Raw genomic sequence first — 19442 nt, 5'->3', positions numbered from 1 at the left:
CTCCTGCTTCTACACGTCCACACATATATAACAGCACTCTCTCTCTCTCTCTCTCTCTCTCTCTCTGGAAGTCAACATGGGAAATCATCCTCTATGGCTCTCCTTGTGTTTTGAGACTCCTGGAGTCCACTGACTTGGTTAGTCTAGCTGGTCAGCAAGTCTCAGAGACCCTGTGCCTTCTCAGAGCTGGGATTGTGGGGGTGCACTCCAGCCTGGCCTTTTACATGGGTTCTGGTGATTGAACTCACATCTTCATGCTTGCCTGGTGTCCTAGTCACTGTTCTGTTACTGAGACAAGCAACTCTTATAAGAGAAAGCATTTAACTAGGGACTTGCTTACAATTTCAGAGGTGGTGGGAACCATGGCAGCATGCAGGCAGGCACTGCAGCGCGAATTGAGAGCTACATCCTGATCCATAAGCAGAGGGGGGGGGCATGGGCTTTTGAAACCTCAAACCCACCCCCAGCGACTTTCTCCAACAAGGCCACACCTTTTCAAATAGTGCCACTTCCTGATGACTAAGCATGCAAATAGATGAGCCTATGGGGGCCATTCACATTCAAGCCAACCACACAGGCAAGCACTCTGCTGACCACTCCTCCACCCCTCCTCCACCCCTCCTCCACCCCCACCCCTTTGTAAGACAGTCTTTCTGGGTACCTCTGGTTTGCTGTGACTTCACTATATAGCCCAGCCTGGCCTCAAATTCATGGCAATCCTCCTGCCTCACCTTCCTAAGCAGCAGGGGTTAAAGATGTAAGTTAAACCGCACTTGGCTCAGTTCCTTCTGCGGCAGAGAGTCTGTCTTACTCCCAAGGACTTATAAGATCTTGGTTTGTGGGCAATCTCAGAGACCCCAGGAGAAACGGGACCCACCTGTGTCTGTACTTCTTTATTACCCTTGGTGCTGCCTGCTTACGGAGCCCAACAAATCACAGCACCCTGGCTCAAATCCAAGCCATCCTCCTCACTGTGCTTTATGAGATGGTGGCAAAAAGACAGCATTTTGGGTGTCGGCCCGAGAAAGCTAGATCCCTCTAAGCATGCTCTTTCTTGTGTAAGCCAAAAAATCCTTTCTGTTAGTTTGTTCACTTTTCCTTCCTTCCATCCTTCCATTTGCTGGAGCTATTCGTTAGCTCTGTGCTGGAGTTAGAGACAAAGACCACCTTCAAGATATCCACAGTGCAATGGATAGCTTTAATTGTCAACTTGATACAACCTAGAATCTCAAGAAAGACAGATTCAATTCAGTAAGGGATTGTCTGTACAGCTTGACCTGTGGGTATGTCCTAGGAGGCATTGTAGCCTAGGCTGGCCTTGAACTCACTCTGATCTCTTGCATTAGTAACCCAAGGACTGACTATTGGCACAGGCCATCATGACTGCCCATGTTAATTAACTGATTAATTAATGACCAGAAAACTTGTATTATTAAACTCAAGTTCCAATTGAGAGGAATATCAAATGTAGAGTGTGAGCTTAGATTTGAAGTACTGCCTCAATAGTTGGGTTGATATTTATTTCATGGGGTAATGAAAATTACATCTGGAATGGAGGCTGGGATATAACACAGTGGGTAGAGTGCTTGCCCAGCACACACATCACATAGTTCAATCACCGGCACCATCACAATCCAGATGTGGTGGAGCACCTGTAATCTCAGCATTCAGGAAATGGGGTCAAGAGGACCAGAAGTTCAGTGCCATCCTCAGGCCAGCTTGAACTCCACAAGGTCTTGTCAATAATAAAATGAACAAGTCAATGAATCACAAGTGGAAAGACAGCACATGTGTATAATCTCAGGGACGCTGAAGCAGGAGGGTCACTATGAGGTCAGTGCCTACAGGGTGAGACTGTCTCAAAAAGCAAAAGGAAAGCAACAGCATGGAAAATAAATTTCAGGAGGGGGTGTACTCAGTGGACACTGAGCTTGGCTAGAGCATTGATCTGCTGTCTTCCTCCATGCAGCCTGGCCAGATGTGTTTAGGAACCTTGGTTCTCCTTGAATATGTACATCTGTCAAAATTCCTGTCAATTTTAGCACAACTGCCAAGGGACTGAACAAAGAGAGTTAGCGATTAACTTCAAAGAACTTTGTTGGAGAGGAATAAAGATATTTAAGGCCTATTTTGTGAACTAATTGCATTTGCATATTTATGGGATTTACTGATATAGCAGTAATTAAAAACTATTTAGTAGTCTTAAAGGACACATAACTCAGTTGCCGTTTGCATAATAAACACTTCCTTATTATGTTTGCATAATAAACCCTCTACCCCTGCTTCTTCCAGAAGATGTTGGTCCATCTATGAGGTGCCATATTTTACTCAGAAATGGAGGAGCATGGTACAGGGAATTCTGGGGTGGTGGAGAGGGGCTTCTGAAAGAATATTCTTCCAGCAACTCTCTTAAGGTGGGCCTGGCCTAAGTTGCTGTTAGAGAATGGTAGACACAAACCTCATTTGACATTTGGTTTACTTTGCTCAGGTGTTATTCCCCAGAAATGAAGATCCTGAGAAAAACACGGTGGCACAGTTCTGCAGCTTCAGCAGAAGCTGCAATAAGAGGTACACACACACACACACACACACACACACACACCACATACAACACCCATACAACATATGCACACCACACACAATACACACCACACCCACACAATACAACACACCACACACACACAATGCACACATACACCACACACAAATACACCCATACAACATACACACAACAGCACACGTGAATCATGCATGTCAAGCCCCTCGTGACTCTAGATTTACACCATAAGTGTACTAATTTGGGGGGATAGAGAGATGGCTCAGTAGTTAAGAGCACTTGTTGCTCTTGCAGTGGACTTAGATTTAGTTCCCAGTACCCACAAGGTGGTTCACAACCATCAGTTCCTGGGAATACAATACCTTTTCTGGCGTCTGTGGGCCCTAGGTTAGGCATGTCTGTAGTACACATACATACATGCACACAGGCAAGACATTCATACACAGAAAATAAAAAGAACTAAAAAAATTTTTTAATATACCCTTTTGCTTGAAAGTCTTCAATGCAATTCAGGCCCATACTTAATTCTTCCTGTGAAGTGTTCTAAGAGAACACTTGGTAGTAAAAAGCTTTGTGGCTGAGGAGGGAGGGGTTTAAGGAAAGTAAGAGGAGACAATTTTCATTAAAAAAAAAAAAAAATTTAAAGGTTGAGCTGGGTGTGTTTATGCACACCTTTTATCTCAGCATTCAGAAGGCAGAGGCAAACAGATCTCTGCAAGCTGGAGGCCAGCTTGGTCTACATAATGAGTTCCAAGGCAGCCACAGCAGTGTAGTAAGATCTCAAAAAAAAAAAAAAAAAAAAAAAAAAAAAAAGAAAAGGTTAAAGGTTAGGGAGAGATGATACCAATCTAAATTGAATAAATAAACCAAACCCTGGTAGAAAAGAACAGGAAGAAAAGAGCTGAACTAAGATGTGACCACAAACTCCCCTAAAGGCACAGTACACAGACAAACTCGGCAAGATGCAGCCGGAGCTGTACCAGGTAGCAGCACCAGACTGCTGTTAAATCAGCTAATGAAGGTCATAATGTATCTACATTACACATCATTAGCAATGGCCTTGCAGTAACAGATGGGCACTTGGGAGAGTGCAAAGAAAAGGGAGGGAAGAATATCCCAGAAGGGTCTAACAGAATCATGGCTCACAAGAACATGCAGCAAGTTACCATGTGGCTCACCATCTCAATTCTAACCTCTGCACAAAGGGAGGCTTCTGAATCCTTCTGTAGAAAGGCGCTCACACCAACACAGACATGCTCCCTCTTGTTCAGATTCTGCTCAGAGGCAGGAGCAGACTCTCAGAACTGGCACAAGGGACTGGGAAGGGGCGGGATCAATCCTGGGTGGGCTAATTTCTTATAGTTTTGGTTGGGAGCCTTGCCTTTATCAGATGAGCCATCTCTCCAGCCCAAGCTAATTTCTTGAAGTGCAGTGTACAAATGTCCATAACAGACAGGTACTTCTCAAATACAATACCAAGAAAAACACGCCTTATAGATTTAACCTCAGGCAGGTTGCATTTAATTTCCTTATCTTCTGAAATATTTTCACATGTACAGCAAAATCAGAAGGATGGCAGAGCTAGCTCTCTTCTCACACCTCCACCAACACAACTCCTTCACAACCAGCTGACTGCAGTCCTGACTAGGTAGTGTGTAGTTATTACACCAAAGATGATCCGTATTACACCAAAGATGATCCGTCGTCTGTTTGCTAGTGGGGTAGGTGTTTGTTTCCTTTGTTTCATTTCTTATTTTTTGAGACAAAGTCTCATATAGCTCAGGCTGCCCAGGAACTTGGTGTGTAGTCAAGGCTGGACTTGAACTCCTATTCCTGCCTCCTCCTCTCAAATGTTGGGGTTATAAATGTGAGCTGCTACATGGGGGCCCACAAGAATGTTAATTTCTTTATTTCTTTGAGTATGTGGAAATGGTATCTACACACTTGTGTGCACAGGTATGTAGACCTCAGAGAGATAGGGTCTCTCACTAAAGCTGCAGTTAGAGAGGAGGAGATGATGTTATAAAAAGTGAACAAGCATCCAATCAATCAAACAGCAGCAGCAACAAATCTTTTATTGGGGAATCAATAAGATGGTTTATTGGGTAGAGGTGCTTCCCACCCAGCCTGGTGATCCAAGTTCGAACCCCAAGACCCATGCAGTGGAAGGAGAGAGCCAAGTCCCGAAAGTTGTCCTGTGACCTCTACGTGTACCCTGAAGCACATGCCCACCCCACCCCCACCAACAAAAGAAATAAATAAAATATTTTTTAAAAGTGACATAAAAAGTCTTTTATTGAATGATGTTAAACATTAATAGTTCCCATCTTCAAGAAGCCTAGAAGCATCTTAGTTGCTTTGTGGACCATGCTAGTGAAAATTTAAAAAGCATTCCTATTTATCAAAAATCAATGTTTCTCTTAATTAAAGGGGCCTAGCAGAAACAAAAAGCACACTCTCTGCTGCATTGTTTGTAGTTGATGTTCATTAGACAATACCAGGTTTCCATTAGCTGCTTGTAACTCAAGAGCTCAGTGACTGTTCCCAAAGACTGAAGACGTTACCGACTAAGTCTGATTTAAGACAGCTATCTGGATCTCAATTATTAATGCAATTAGGGCCCTGAATGCCAGCAAGAACATTGCCTTAGGTAAAGGCTGTAAAGGAAATCATATTAGCGTGGAATTTCCTCTCCTCAGGGGCTCCTCTCATATTGCATTATTCACTTAGCCGTCTCCTGTAAGGGAGATGGACTATTGGCCATGGTCCTAGGGTAGAGCCAAAGGGAGAAGCTAGTGGGGTTCATGAAGGCATCAATCTCCAGACCTCCATGCGGTGCTTGTATGCCTTGGTCCAGTGGGATGTTTACAAAATAGCACCAAGTTTACCACAAGTGAGCAAGCAGAAGAACAGGATGGAGAGGTGCTGAGTGATGCAAAACTGAGCAATAGCACATCTAGTAGTCACTACTCTTCTCTGGTACCTGCTCCAGAACAACTGGCAAGTACGATGAGTCTTCTGTGGTCCTGCCTCCTGGTGGCTGCTGTAGGTAAGTCCTGTCAATGATTATGCTGGGCACTGAGTCTTAGCTCTCACAGTGTGGTGTCCCCGCTGTGCCAGGAATACTTCTGATTCACGATTCATTCCTTTTCATAATCTGTTAAATGCTAGTCCTGTGAAACTATGCAGAGACCACTGATATGTCTTTGACAGCTCCCACCACACACACTCATGTGTGCACACAGTCATACACAGCTATATAGCATCATGCACTGGGTTTTCTGTTTGTTTGTTTGTTTGTTTACACAGGTGAAAATTCATTCCAAAACATTATGTTTGGTGGGAAGATCCCAGATAACCTTGGCTTTATTATAAGCCTTTAGCAGAGCAGAGGAAGAGTCCCATGGATTTGTCTCCGCTGTAGATCCCTGTATATCATTTTGTTATCACAGGGTTTAAATTCAGCTTTACAGAAACTATAGACATGGCTAGTATATTGCTAAAGGTAGGTGCAAAAACATGCAAGTTTTGAGTATATGATTTCTCTTAAAATACTTTAGAGACCATATGTGTTTTAATGTATGCAATGATATTTCCATGATAATATTAACTATATTGAATTGAACTGTTTTAGTTAGGATTGATTTTCTTTTTAAAAAGTGTATAAATCAAGAATCTATAGGTCATCCATACCCACACCTGGGTATGTATCATTCCTTTGTCTTAAACCCCATTCTCTAATCCAGTGGTTCTCAACAAGTGGATCGTGACCCCTTTTGGGAGGGTCAAATGACCCTTTCACATGGGTCACCTAAGCCAATCCTACATATCAGATATTTACATTATGATTCATAACAGTAATAAAATTACAGTTATGAAGTAGGAATGAAAATAATTTTATGGTTGGGGGTCATCACAACATGAGAAACTGTATTAAAGGGTCGAAGCATTCTGAAGGTTGAGAACTCCTGGGACTAATCTGTTAAAAGTGTCTTTTCCTACACTCCCATTGTGCTTACAGAGAGAGAGAGAAAGAAAGCATCTATTGGTGATTCCTAACATACTACTTTCTTTTATCTTCTCCCTTATACACTACCTCTTTGGGGGCTCTCTCTTTCTGAATTCTCAAAGTTTAAAATACAACTACAAGTAGGATGAGTCAGTTATGGAGAGGAAATGAAATTTGGGAGTTGGAAAGCTGGAAATTTACACAGAAAGCAAGAAAACACTGGAAATGATTTTTCTATTTGGTAGGGAAGAAAAATAGCCACAGATATCCTGGACATTTAACTTCGAGAATAAAAGCCTGCCTTAATTATAAGAGTAAAACAGAGGAAATTTCATTAATGCCAAATGGATTTCTTTGCCAAAAAATAACTATCAACATGAAACTAAGATAAAATAGGAAGCTGACATCCAGAAGATTTGAGAAATTGTTCTTACCAGCTTTCCCTGTGATGTTTTGATTTGGGTTCTCAGCCGGGCAGGAACAATGTTTTAACAGGATCTAATGACCAAGGCCTCCTCATAAATCACACTGAGAGTATACGTAGCACAGAAATCTGACATTTTACTAAGACAGTGCAGGGTGGACTTGTAAATAGCAGAACTGATTTTTCCTGCCCCTTTGTGCTGAGAGTGTGCTAGAGATGAGGCTAGTCCACCTCCAGCTTCACTATTCACTAGCTACAAGACCCAAGTAAGTCAATTCATTCTTGAGGCCGGTTTTCAGGACATTACGTAGGCCAGACCAGCCTTGAACTTACTGTGTGGCTGAACACTTAACTCTGATCTTCCTGCACCCGTCTCTCAAATTGTAGATTACAGCTGTGCACCCTCTCTCCCATTTAAGTGGCGCTGAGGGAGGGACCCGGGCCTTCTTGTACATTAGGCAAGTACTCCATTCACTGATCCTCACCCTCATACCCTTAAGTTGATTTTGATTTGGAACATCCGTGAAGATCAGATTGTGGAAGTGTAATGTGCAACACAAATGTAAGATATGGTCAACCAGGAAGCACGAGCTCTGAAAAGACCACTGGCGGCTTCTGCTCAGTAACAGACACTGTCCAGAGTGTATCAGTTTTCCTTCCGATGGCTTACTCAGGGCTGGTCCTAATACTTTTAGACAGCCAGGTCACTATAGTGTCATGCCTGAGAGGTTGTTCTCAGATGCAGACCAGCTGTCTGTGCTTCTGCCTCTGGCCCTTAATTTGTAAGCTTCGGCCCGGAGCATCTGTACCTTCACTGAATCTGTAGCAATTGTGCCATCTACACACACACACACACACACACACAAACAAACACACACACACACACACACACACACACACACACACACCCAAACAAACAAAATCAAGTGGAAATAAAAGAAAGGATGCTCTTTTGTTATCATTTTTGTTTAGTCCAGGCTGGCCTAAATTTGTGATTCCCCACCTCAATATCTGAGGGCTGGCATTCCAGACATGTGCCACCCACCATTCCTGCCTGCCTTTGTGTTTTTATTGTCTTTTTAAATCTCTTCACCTCCAAATGCTTTATAGCTCACTCCATAACACATTCTTCTCTCCAGAAACAATACAAGTGACTTAACAGAACCTGGTTATCTGGATCTGAGGAGGCAGGGTTGACCAGGAATCTCTCCTGAGTCAGACAGAGATAGCTCCCATCCAGTGTCTATGGAAACAGCCCTGAACTTTGAGTCATTTAGTGCTGTGTGAATGTCACATTAGCTTTCAAGGGGGCATCATTTGCTGCTAATTAATGGTCACTTAAATCCTTAATCTCTCTCCTGTAATTGATCTTTCTCCTTGGGCAAATTTGCATTCATAGTAGAAATGCAATTTATTATTTCCTCCCAGCTTATGCCAGAACTCTGTTCTTTTTTCATCCATGTAAGCTTACTTCCATTTGCTTTCTAGTTTTCTCTTTGTTCCTAGTCCTAAACTCCAAAACTTTCTCTTTTTACCTAGGCTTTCGACACCTTCCAGAAAGCATGGGTCTATCCCCAGGATACCTATGGACTATTTCCTAGATAAGATAACAGAGAGAGAGAGAGAGAGAGAGAGAGAGAGAGAGAGAGAGAGAGAGAGAGAGATTTGAGTCCTTATGAGCAAAGGGTACAGGGAACACACCTTCACCTCTCAGCATTATAATTTAATTCCACCTCAATTTCCTGGGTTAACTCGTGCCCATTTCAGGGTTTCTGCAACTGAGACTTGAATTGGGAATTCCCAAGAGAGGCAGGGAAAAAAAAAAAAAAAAAAAAAGCTGCTGCCCAAAGCAAACTTTGTAGGGAAATCATGAGACCAGCCTGGTTTGACATTCCTGACTTCCTCTCCCTGGGGTACAACAGTGAGAAATGTTCTTAGATAGAGTCACACCGTGTGTTTTGACAATAACAATTCACAAAAGCCTTAAAAATGGAAGCCACCCACTATGCAAGCCACCCACCTTCATCCTGCATGCTCAAATAGTTGATCCCACCCTAAGCTTCTCCATGGGTGAACAGTCAGGGAGTTAAAATGCTCATTAAGTTCACAGTTCTGATGGTAGTGAAAGCAAATGTTCCACTGCCCACCACCAGCCTGGGATGACAACTCCAGGATCATCATTAGCTGTTTTGGTCCCCATCCCCCTGACAATGAAAAATCATAGAATCTGCTGCTTGTGGTGGCATTCCTAAAGAAATGGGCTCAAACATGATTGTTGCTCAGGGAGAAGCGATCTCATTCAGTTTCCTACTGGATCCCTTAGACCTTCCAGGAGCTTTTCAAAATAGGGCCAATCCACAGGCAGGCCATGGCAGACAGCTCTCCTCCCGCACCATGTCAGGAGGTGCGCAATTTGCTTTAGTCCAATGACTTATCGAAGCTTCACATCCCCAAGGGCTGGCGTGCTGGTGAAGCTTGTGAACAAAATATCTTTTTGCAGTTCAGAGAGAGCCCTCGCAAATCTGTCACTTCCAATCCCTGGTGTTTGTTTCTCTTGCTTCCTTTCTCCTGCCTCGACACCAATCATGACTCCTCTAACAAATCAAGATTCCCAGATCAGAGGAAATGATTGTTTCCTGAAACCAGGGGGTAGTCTCCCAAAGCAAAGATCTCATTTTCTGACAAGTACATTTTATTCAAAGACAGGTGGAATGGAAAAAAAAAGGCATGAATTGAACTCTCATTAATTTCATTATGTGGGAAATCCATGCAGATCTTTGGGATCCATGGATTGGCCATTACATGTGGGAAATCAAAAGAAAGAAAGGAAAAATAAAATACAGGCCTGGGGAGGTAGCTCAATAAGTGAGAGTGTTTTGTTTCAAAAGCACAAGGACCTGAGTTTGAATCCCCAGAATCCATGAAAACAGCTGGGCATGGCTATATATGCACCTGTAACTTCAGCACTATAGAGGACAAAGACATGAGCATCATAGGGGCTTGCTGGTTGCTAGCCAAGCTCCGTGCTCTGTGAGAGATCTTATCTCAGGGAGTAAGTCAAAGAGTGGTAGACTGGAGACCCAACGTCCTCCATGTGGATACGTGCACCTGCCTGTGCTCACATATACAAATCAACATGGGGGATAAGTCTGGGCTAAGGGTGCAGGTGAGTTTTTTTGTTTGTTTGTTTGTTTGTTTGTTTGCTTGCTTGTTTTTCCATCATACCAGCAGAGCACATTTCAGGAACAGACACAAAATTCTGTTTTGGCATGGACACTAAGAAATGGAACTCCAGGTACAATTTGCATCCCTGAAGATGAAGTTGCTTTATTTATCTTTACAATTCAACCTCTTTTGAGGGCTTGTCTTAGTTTGTTTCCCTGTTGCTATGATAAAGGTCATGATGAAAAGCAGCTTATTCATCTTACAGATGACAGCCCACTCTCAAGAGCAGTCAAGGCAGGAAGCGAAGCAGATGCCATGGAGGGGCATAGCTCACTGGTTTGCTCCCAGGCTCTGCATCAGTTGTCGTTCTTATATGGTCTAGGCCCCCTGCTCACAGGTGATACTGCACAATGGACTGCACCCTCCTGCATCAATTAATAGTCAAGACAACCGCCCCCCCCTCCACAGACACGCTTATAAGCCAGTCTGGTGGAAGCAGTTTCTCAGATGAAGTTCAAACTAACAACCAAGGTTAGCTATCACAGGGTACTTGGGCTGTCAACTTACTTTAAATAAGTGTCTGCTAGAGAGCCCACAGCTGGCTGTGAATTTACACAGATTGGAGTCAGCTGACTAGCTCACGGAGAGCCACCATGTCCCGGACTGTCTACGGCTCCCTAATAATGCTCATTATCTTCATCTTCATAGTGACAACTTTCTTTTCCAGGTATGGTAGGCATGGTGACACCTCATCCTAGGACTTCCTCTCTGCATCGTCTTACCAGGCAGCTCTTACAGCAGTATCACAAGGATGTCAGACCTGTTTACAACTGGGCTGAGGCTACCACTGTCTACCTGGACCTTTGTGTTCATGCTGTATTGGATGTGGTAAGAACTATCCTGCTCTTGCTTGCTCTGTTTTTCTGATCGATTGACATTAACTGATGAAATAATTGATTGATTGAGACAGGTCTCATGTAGCCCAGGTTGGCTCCAAACTTGATGTGTGGCTAAGGATGTCACTCCTGTTCCTTCTGCCTTTGCTTTCTGAGCACTGGAACCACAGGTGTAAACCTCCACAGCCAACCTCTTGCTGTCCACTGTGCTTTACGAAGAAGTCTGGAATGATTCTGCGTTTTTTGGAGATGGGGTTGATTTACTTATCTTTTCCATTGTTAGTGATAATGGCATAGTAATGTAGAAATCAGGTCTGGAGTTGCAGCTGAGTGGTTGAAAATTTGCCTGGTGAGAGAGGGCTTGCTTGCTAGATCTACTACTTATTGTCTGACATTTGGAAAAGGAAAAATTCAAAATCTATGCCCAGATTATCACAAGTGTATAAAGAGCTTTTTAGACTGTTTGCTGAGGATGGGAAGAAGGACTCATTTGAAACCCTGTATCAAAACAACAACTGTTATGCCCAAAGTCTGGAACTTGAATCACCACCATGAGACCAACTCCAATGCAAAAACAAAGAGTTTTATTTTTGAGTTAACTCTGGTCCCTCTGTCTGACTGGCCAAAGTGCTGGCAACAGGAGCAGGGCCGGAGAGACTCTCAGCAGAGAGGGGAAGGGATTTTTATACAATCTGGCTTGTGATTGGCTGTCTCCATGAGGTATGAGGAATTCCCAGCCCCAAGGGAATTCCAAGCCTGCAGGCTTGGGATTGGTCAGTTTTCTAGTTCAGGGACTGGCTGGTTTTGTGTCAGGGGCAGAGATGGCTCCTATTCCAGGGTCAAGCTGTGTTTCTTTCTATGGTTCTTTTTGGCTTTTAGGTTCCAATTTTAGGGCCTAGGTGAATTTCTTTTATAGTGTAAGACCCTCAGAATGAGGAGTCTCCCAGTTTCGGCTGGTACCCCCAAGAACTTAAAATATCCAGTCCAGTTGCTGCAACATGCAAGAGGCTTTAATGAACAGGAAACATTTGCACAAATGGACTCCCTTAGCACGCAGGCTAGAGAGAAGCCCCCTCCCCCGGGCCCAGGTGTTTTTAAAGGCAAACCCACAAGCTTAGGGAGGGGGTGGGACCCTCTGCCCATTGAGTAGTGACCCTTTGAGGCTGGATGGTTTGGCTATTAGGGTCAACAGAACTTAGGGCCTCAGGGTATGCTAATTAATCTTGTCTGGGCAAACCAGAGGTACAATTATCTCTTTGTTTCTTAAGGACCCTATTCACCACCTGCTGACTCACAAGAAAGGAGGGGCAGTGTAAATTCTTGGTGTCCTGTTATCTCAGGGCCTTGTGAGGGGAAGTTAGCAAATTCCAAGGAACTGATATTGGTCTGGGTTAGCTTTCCAGGTTAGTTTGTCCTTCATTTTAAGTGGGGGGTTTCTTTAACTTTGCTTTTTGTCTTTCAATAGGTTCTGATTCTAGGGGCAATGTGTGTTCGTTTGGTGCTGATTTTGGAGTTAGGGTATTTTTCCCTGGCGCTAGATTTAGGGATAAAGTGACTCTTTCCCAGGCTTGGGTCCCATATCCAGGTATCCATATCACTGGGTTGGGGCTCAGGGTCAAGTTATTCAGAGTCTGTGTTGTGTAGGGAAAAGAGGCCAGCCAAAGAAACACACCCTGAGCAGAACCAAAAGAAACACACTTTGGCTCTAGAATCAGAGTCAGTGGAAAACAAACAAACAAACAAACAAACAAACAAAAAAATACACCCCAGCACTAAAATTAAAGACAAAAGGCTGAAAAGGACCAGTGAAGGAAACACACTCTTTGGCCCTGAAACCTGAGCTAAATCTGACCCTGAACCACAGCCGAACCAACCCTTGAGCATGAGATCTAGCCAGTTTGAGCGCAAGGATTGAAATCTGACCAATCCCCACCCTGGAAATCTCCCTGGAAAAACTATGCCCCTAAGAAGCCCTATATAAACCTGTGTCTGTTCAGCTTGTGTCTGTCAGGCTGTCTAGCTGCCTCCTTCCACCCTGAAAGAGGCAGCCACTCTCCTGGATTCTCCCTCCCAATAAATCTCTTGAATGAGGTTTGGGTGAGACCTTCCATCACTGGAATGGAGCAGAGCAAGGGCAGGGCAGGGCAAGGGCAGGGCAGGGCAAGGGCAGAGCTGTTGTTACACTGGGGAAGCCATTCCCTGAAGCAGGGCTCTAAGCTGCTATGCTTTCTGTGACCTGTGATATTCCTTGGCTCCCAATTGCCAGAATACCTTTCCATCTGAGCTCAGTGTTCTGTGGCTCCCAAGTGTCAGAGTACCTTTACACCCAGTCCAAAATGCTTACATGTAGGGGTTTCAGATCAGAAACCTGGGTCTCTCACAACAACAAAAACAAAAATGGGGCTGGAGAGATGGCTCAGAGGTTAAGAGCACTGGCTACTACTCCAGTGCTCCTGAGCTACACCTTCCAGAGGTCCTGAGTTCAAATCCCAGAAACCATATAATGGCTCATAACCATCTATAATGCGATCTGGTATCCTCTCCTGGCCTGCAGACATACATGCAGGCAGAACACTATATACATAATAAATGAATAAATACACACATCTTTGAAAAGCAAACAAAAACAAAAACTTATAAAGAGAAAGATTTGCTTTGGCTCATGGTTCTGGATGTTCCATTCCTTGGCTAGAGAGCTTCATTACCATGGGGCCTTTAGCAGCACATACCACAGAAGTATATCACAGTGCAAAGGCACTCACCTTATGTGCAGAAGAGCAGGAGGGGTCCAGGTCTCCTTGAATGGCATATCCCACGAGGAAAAGACCTCTTATTAGGCCCCACCTTTTAAGGTTTTCATGACCTTCCAATAACACCACACTGCAGACTCAGCCACAAACACACTATCTTAAGTAGGGGTTTCTATTTCTTGTGATAAAAACACTATGACTAAAAGCAACTTGGAGAGGAAAGGGCTTATTTTGTCTTGCAGCTGACAGGTCACACTCCCATACTGTAGGAAGTCAGGGCAAGGAAATCAAGCAGGGGCAGGAACCTGGAGGTAGGAACTGAGGCAGAGGCCATGAGGGATTGCTGCTTACTGGCTTGCTCCTCATGACTTCCTCAGTCTGCTTTCTTATATATCTAGAACTACCTGTCTAGGGTTGGCACCATTCACAATGGCCTGAGGCCTCCAATATCAATAAGCATCAATCAATAAAATAAAATAAACCCTACAAATCCTACCCATGCCACCTACTGAACTGTCTACAAATGTGTGTGTGTGTGTGTGTGTGTGTGTGTTTATACACACATGCCACAGCACATGTATAGAAATCAGAGGACCACCTTGGGTATTGGTCCTTACCTTCCACCATGTTTGAGACAGGGTGTCTCTGTTGTTCATTTCTGCATGTGCCAGACTGGCCCTTGGGCTTCTTTCTTTCTTTCATCTCACCATAAGAAAACTGGGATTACAGTTCTTGCTAATATGTGTGGTTCTAGGATCCTAAGTGGGATCCTCACTCTTCTGTAACTCAGCTGTGTCCCCAACCCTAATCTCAATCTATCCTTTGAGTAAATCGTAAGCATGAAACCACATATACATGACCTTTGATACGTTTTGTTTGTTTGTTTGTTTTAGAGACAGCATCTCAATATGTAGCCCAAACTAGGCTCCAATTCTTAGCAAATCCTCCTGACTCAGCCTCCCAAATATTGAGATTACAGGCATAAACCACCACACATATGGCCAGACTTGGCTCATTTCACTTAAAAAAAAAAGCTAGGTCTCTCTTTCTCTCTCTCTCTCTCTCTCTCTCTCTCTCTCTCTCTCACTCACACACACACACACACACACACACACACACAATTTTATTTAGTCTACTACAAGGAGCCAGTGGGTGTGGCAGCCACTTCTCTCGGGCTCACATTCTGTGCATAATGACAGCCCATTCCCTTCTCTTGCTCTGTCGTATTCTAGGTCATTGCTCTTGTTTTTTCTAACTGGTCTGAAAACCTATTTTAACTGAGGTTATCTTGTGCATTTGTCAACACTATGCCGATGTTTGTTTCTAGAATTCTGGTTTTGTTCTTCTGTTCCTTATATCCTTCCCTATCTCAGGTAACATACATTTTTAATAAATGCTAAAGAATATTTTTAAGCATTTTTAATATTTTGTTTTAGTTATTTGAGTTAGGATTTCATGTAGCTCAGGCTGACTTTGAACTCACTATGTAGTTGGTGATGTCCTTTAACTCATGATTCTTCTGCCTCTCTCTTCCAAGTGCTGGGATTACAGGCATACACCACCATACTTGGTTTTATTCAATGCTGGGACTCTGTCTCCCTGTCCATTTTTTCTGCTGAGATCTTAGTGATCACAGAATCTCCAATTTTCTGCCTGTTTGTTTTTTGAGACCAATATCTTGCTATGGAGCCCAGGACTGAATGGAGTTCATTATATACCCCAGAGTAGCCTGGAACTGGTCGCAATCCTCCTGCATCAACTTCCTGAGTGCTAGGATTATAGGCATGGTGGTGCATGCTGTAACCCTAACACTCTGGAGCCAGAAACAAGAGCATCAGAAGTTCAGGGCCATCCTAAAACACTCAAGATTCTATTGATCAATCAAACAATCAAAAATAAATAGCACTTCCAAAACTCCTCCTTTCAACAACAATTTCACTTTTCCTTTTAGATTTATTATTTCTATTTTATGTGTATGAATGATTTGTCTTTGTGTATATCTCTGCATCACCGGCATTTCTGGCCTGTGGAGGTCAGGAGAGGGCATGTGATCTGCTGGAATCAGAGTTCAAGACACTTATGAGCCATCATGTGGGTGCAGCAATAGAACCCAAGTCCCCTGGAAGAGCAGCACCTGCTCTAAACCTGTGAGCCATCCCTCCAACCCTTAAGTCTCACCTTCCTCAGTTTGACTTTCCCATAAGCTAGTAAATAGACCAGCCTTATGACCTTAGATGGGTTTGTTCAATTTAATGCCAGGAGTTATCCCCACACAAGAGGTCTGGTGTCACACACTTCTAATAGATAACCCCTTTAAGTTCCCCTTTTTAAAGTCTCTTTTTAATTGAATATTGAACTAGAATTTTGGAGACTTAATTTCTTGTGACTGATGCTTTCTCTGGCTAGAAGAGATACAGCTTCTCACCTTGTAGTTATCGGTGGGTTATTATGGCCATCCTGCTTCCTAGAGTCCAATGTTAAGCATGATCAGAATAAAGATACACAATATGAGTGCCAGAGTGGTGTACGTCTGTGATCTCAGCACTAGGAAGGCTGAAGCAGGGGGATTGCTGGGAGTGTGAAGCCAACTTGAGAGATGGCAAGAAATTCTATCTCAACAAATACAAACAAACAAATAAATAAATGGTACACAAGAAGAACTATGTCACGTGAAACCCCAGGGCAGGGGAATAATGATCTCTGAGGAGTTAGGATGGCTCTCAGCTGCTTTCTTAACCTTTTTCTTTTGATTTGATATTTATTGATTAAGATAAAAAATAGAACTGCCCATCTTTGACTTCAGAGGCTTATTTGGAAAAAAACATAAAAGAAATAAACTTTTAGCCAGATGATGATGGTGCATAACTTTAATCCCAGCACTCAGAAGGCAGAGGCACATGAATCTCTGTAAGTTCCAGGCCAGCCTTGTTTACAGAATGAGTGCCCAGATAAGCTCCAAAGCTACACAGAGAAACCCTGTCTCGAAAAACCTTTTTTTTTTTTAAAAAAAAAAAAGTCTTTATATTAATATTTTCCCTTGTAGCAAGCATGTCAAGCTGAACTTTTAAAATCTAACTCATTCTGCCTTGATAAAAGAAAGCAAAATAAAGTCATTATTGTAGGTAAGGAAAACCCTGAAGATATGGCTCCCCCACCCACGTAGACTAGGTTACACATATCTCATAATTAGGTAAATTTTCTTTTGCATGTGTATGTGTGTATTCAAGCATGTCCATTCATGCAGATCTGTGTGTGGGTGCTGTGGATGCATGTGGAAGCCAGAGAGCAACCTCACTGCCATTCCTTTTTTAAAAATTATATTTTATCTATTTATTCTCTCTCTCTCTCTCTCTCTGTGTGTGTGTGTGTGACAATGTGCAAGTGTGTCAGTTCTCTCCTTCTGCTATGTGGGTCCCAGCTTTGGAGCAGCCATCATAAGTTATTGAGCCATTTCACAGGCCCTCAGTTATCATTTCTCATATACCATTCTCTTTATCTGTTTTCTTTTTAAAACTGAGTCTCTCGCTGCTGATCTCGAACTCATCAAGTAGGCAAGGATGGCTCACCAATGAGCCCTAGGAATCACCTGTCTCTGCCTCCATAGCTCTTGAATTATGAGTGTGAGCCACTGTTTTTATTTTTTTTAACATAGGTTCTGGGGGATTGAACTCACGTCCTTATGTCCACATGTGTCCTACTTTGCTTTTTGTTGCCGTGATAAAACATTGACCAAAGACAACTTGGGGAGGAGAGGGCTTTTTAGCTTACAGGTTAGAGCCCAACAAAAAGAGAAGCTAAGGCAGGAACCTGGAGGCAGGAATTGAAGCTTACTGAATTGCTTCCCCTGGCTTACTCAGTTTTCCTTCCTTCCTTCCTTCTTTCCTTCCTTCCTTCCTTCCTTCCTTCCTTCCTTCCTTCCTTCCTTCCTTTCTTTTCTACCTCCTAGTGCTGAGATTAAAGGCCTGCCCCACAATGCCTAGCTCAGTTACCTTTCTTATACAGCCCAGGCCTGCCTGTCCAGGGATGGTACCACCCAAAATAGATTCTCCTTCACTAATTGGCAATTAAGAAAACATGCCCCCAGGTATGCCCACAGATCAATCTGATGGAGGCTTTTCCTCAGCTGAGATTTCCCCCTTCTCATGTCCAGGTTTGTGTCAAGTTGTCAAAAACTGTATGACAATCAGGCAAGTACTTTCCTGAACTGCGCTGTTCCATTACCCACCCCTTTGAGTTCTGGGGTTATAGCATGGGTCATTACATCTACATATTCCCTACTTTGTAGTATGTTTCTTGATAGAAAGTCTTTGTTGCTTGTATTCTTATTTCCCACCACATGCTGCACTGTAATATATTTTGCTTCCAAGATGCTAGCTCAATACTGTAAAATAGCTAGTGAATTAAAAAAGCAAAAAACAAAACAAAACAAAACCCACACTACTTCTAAGCTTATCTCCATGGATGATTAGGTTACTCCAGAGACACTTGACAAACAGTTAGTGGCAGCCATAGGAACAGTTCTGAGGGTTCTGATAAAATGGCTCACAGATTCTGTCCAGACCAGGGTGTGCCCACAGTGAACGGCGAACCTGCCGGAAACCTGTCAGCAGCTGTGCTACCAGCAGCTTGTGTTTGAATGAAGAACTCGAGGCCTGGCTCCCATCGCGGCACCTCCCCTCGCTTCTCATGTTTTGCCTCCTGTTTTGTTTATGGAAAAGCCTACAGTCTTGTCTTCGAATTTCTGAGTATTATGAGTACCTTAGGGAAATCTGATTATAGAGATAATCTACTCAACGGTGAAGAGTTTCAATTTGTTTCTATTGAGTTTTGTCAATTCGAATCCCGGATACCTTTGTATTCCAGTCCATTGACTGGAGCCTCCCAGCCAGACGTTCAGGCATCTGTTTCCATAGTCTCCGGAACTAGGAGAGATAAATAAGAATGTGAGGGAATTATCTGTATATTTGCTAACCACCAATTTAGATCTAAATAGACTCCCTCTGTTAGGAAGACTAATGAATTCCAATTCTCGGAAATATCCTTTGCTTTTAACAAGCAAGATGGAAGGTATCGAAAGAAAAAAAGAGAGACACGCAGAGGGAAGAGCTGTGAATAATGCCACCAGAGAACCAATTACACTCACCAGCTGGCATTGGGAAACTTGTTTCTTTCACACACAAAAAAAAAATTGTTAGTTTTAGCCTCAGACTACTTTTTGACATTGCATTCTTTAGGACCAAATGATCAATCTTCCTAGCCACCCCTCTAATATTCTAGAACCAAAAAAAAAAAAAAAAAAAAAAAAAAAAAAAAAAAAAAAAAAACAACAAAGTAATAGGCAAGAAGGGAAAAATAAGTGAAAAAGTGAAAGTATATCAATATGGCCATCAGAGTCAACTGGATCAAACAGTAACAAAAGGGAGCCATGGAAACAGAAAGAGACCCCTCTTCCCAGCTATCCGGATCAATGAGAGAATGTTTATAGGGTGCTATGACAGCGGCAGAGAAGTCAGTAAGAACCATGGAGATGTTCAAAAAAAGATATTACCCTGAGACCCTCAGCAGGTAGAGGAGCTTGCCTCCAAGCCTGAAGAACTGTGTTCCATCCTCAGAACCCACATAGAAAAAGGAGGAAACCCAG

General features: G+C 43.1%; 1 protein-coding gene across 1 annotated transcript in view; it reads left to right on the top strand.

The window, feature by feature from the left end:
• Positions 1-5560: 5560 nt before the first annotated feature.
• The window catches only part of Htr3b (5-hydroxytryptamine receptor 3B), a 29526-nt gene continuing 15644 nt past the window's right edge, over positions 5561-19442 (top strand). Inside the window, exons 1-2 of the mRNA XM_051197021.1 lie at positions 5561-5606; positions 10883-11043. Coding sequence (XP_051052978.1) covers positions 5567-5606; positions 10883-11043 — 201 coding nt within the window. The 5' untranslated portion in view covers positions 5561-5566. The remainder of the gene's footprint in view (positions 5607-10882; positions 11044-19442) is intronic.

Source organism: Phodopus roborovskii, unplaced genomic scaffold (genome assembly GCF_943737965.1).
Source record: "Phodopus roborovskii unplaced genomic scaffold, PHOROB, whole genome shotgun sequence".
Classification (NCBI taxonomy): domain Eukaryota; kingdom Metazoa; phylum Chordata; class Mammalia; order Rodentia; family Cricetidae; genus Phodopus; species Phodopus roborovskii.
This window is presented reverse-complemented; position numbering and strand designations above follow the sequence as displayed.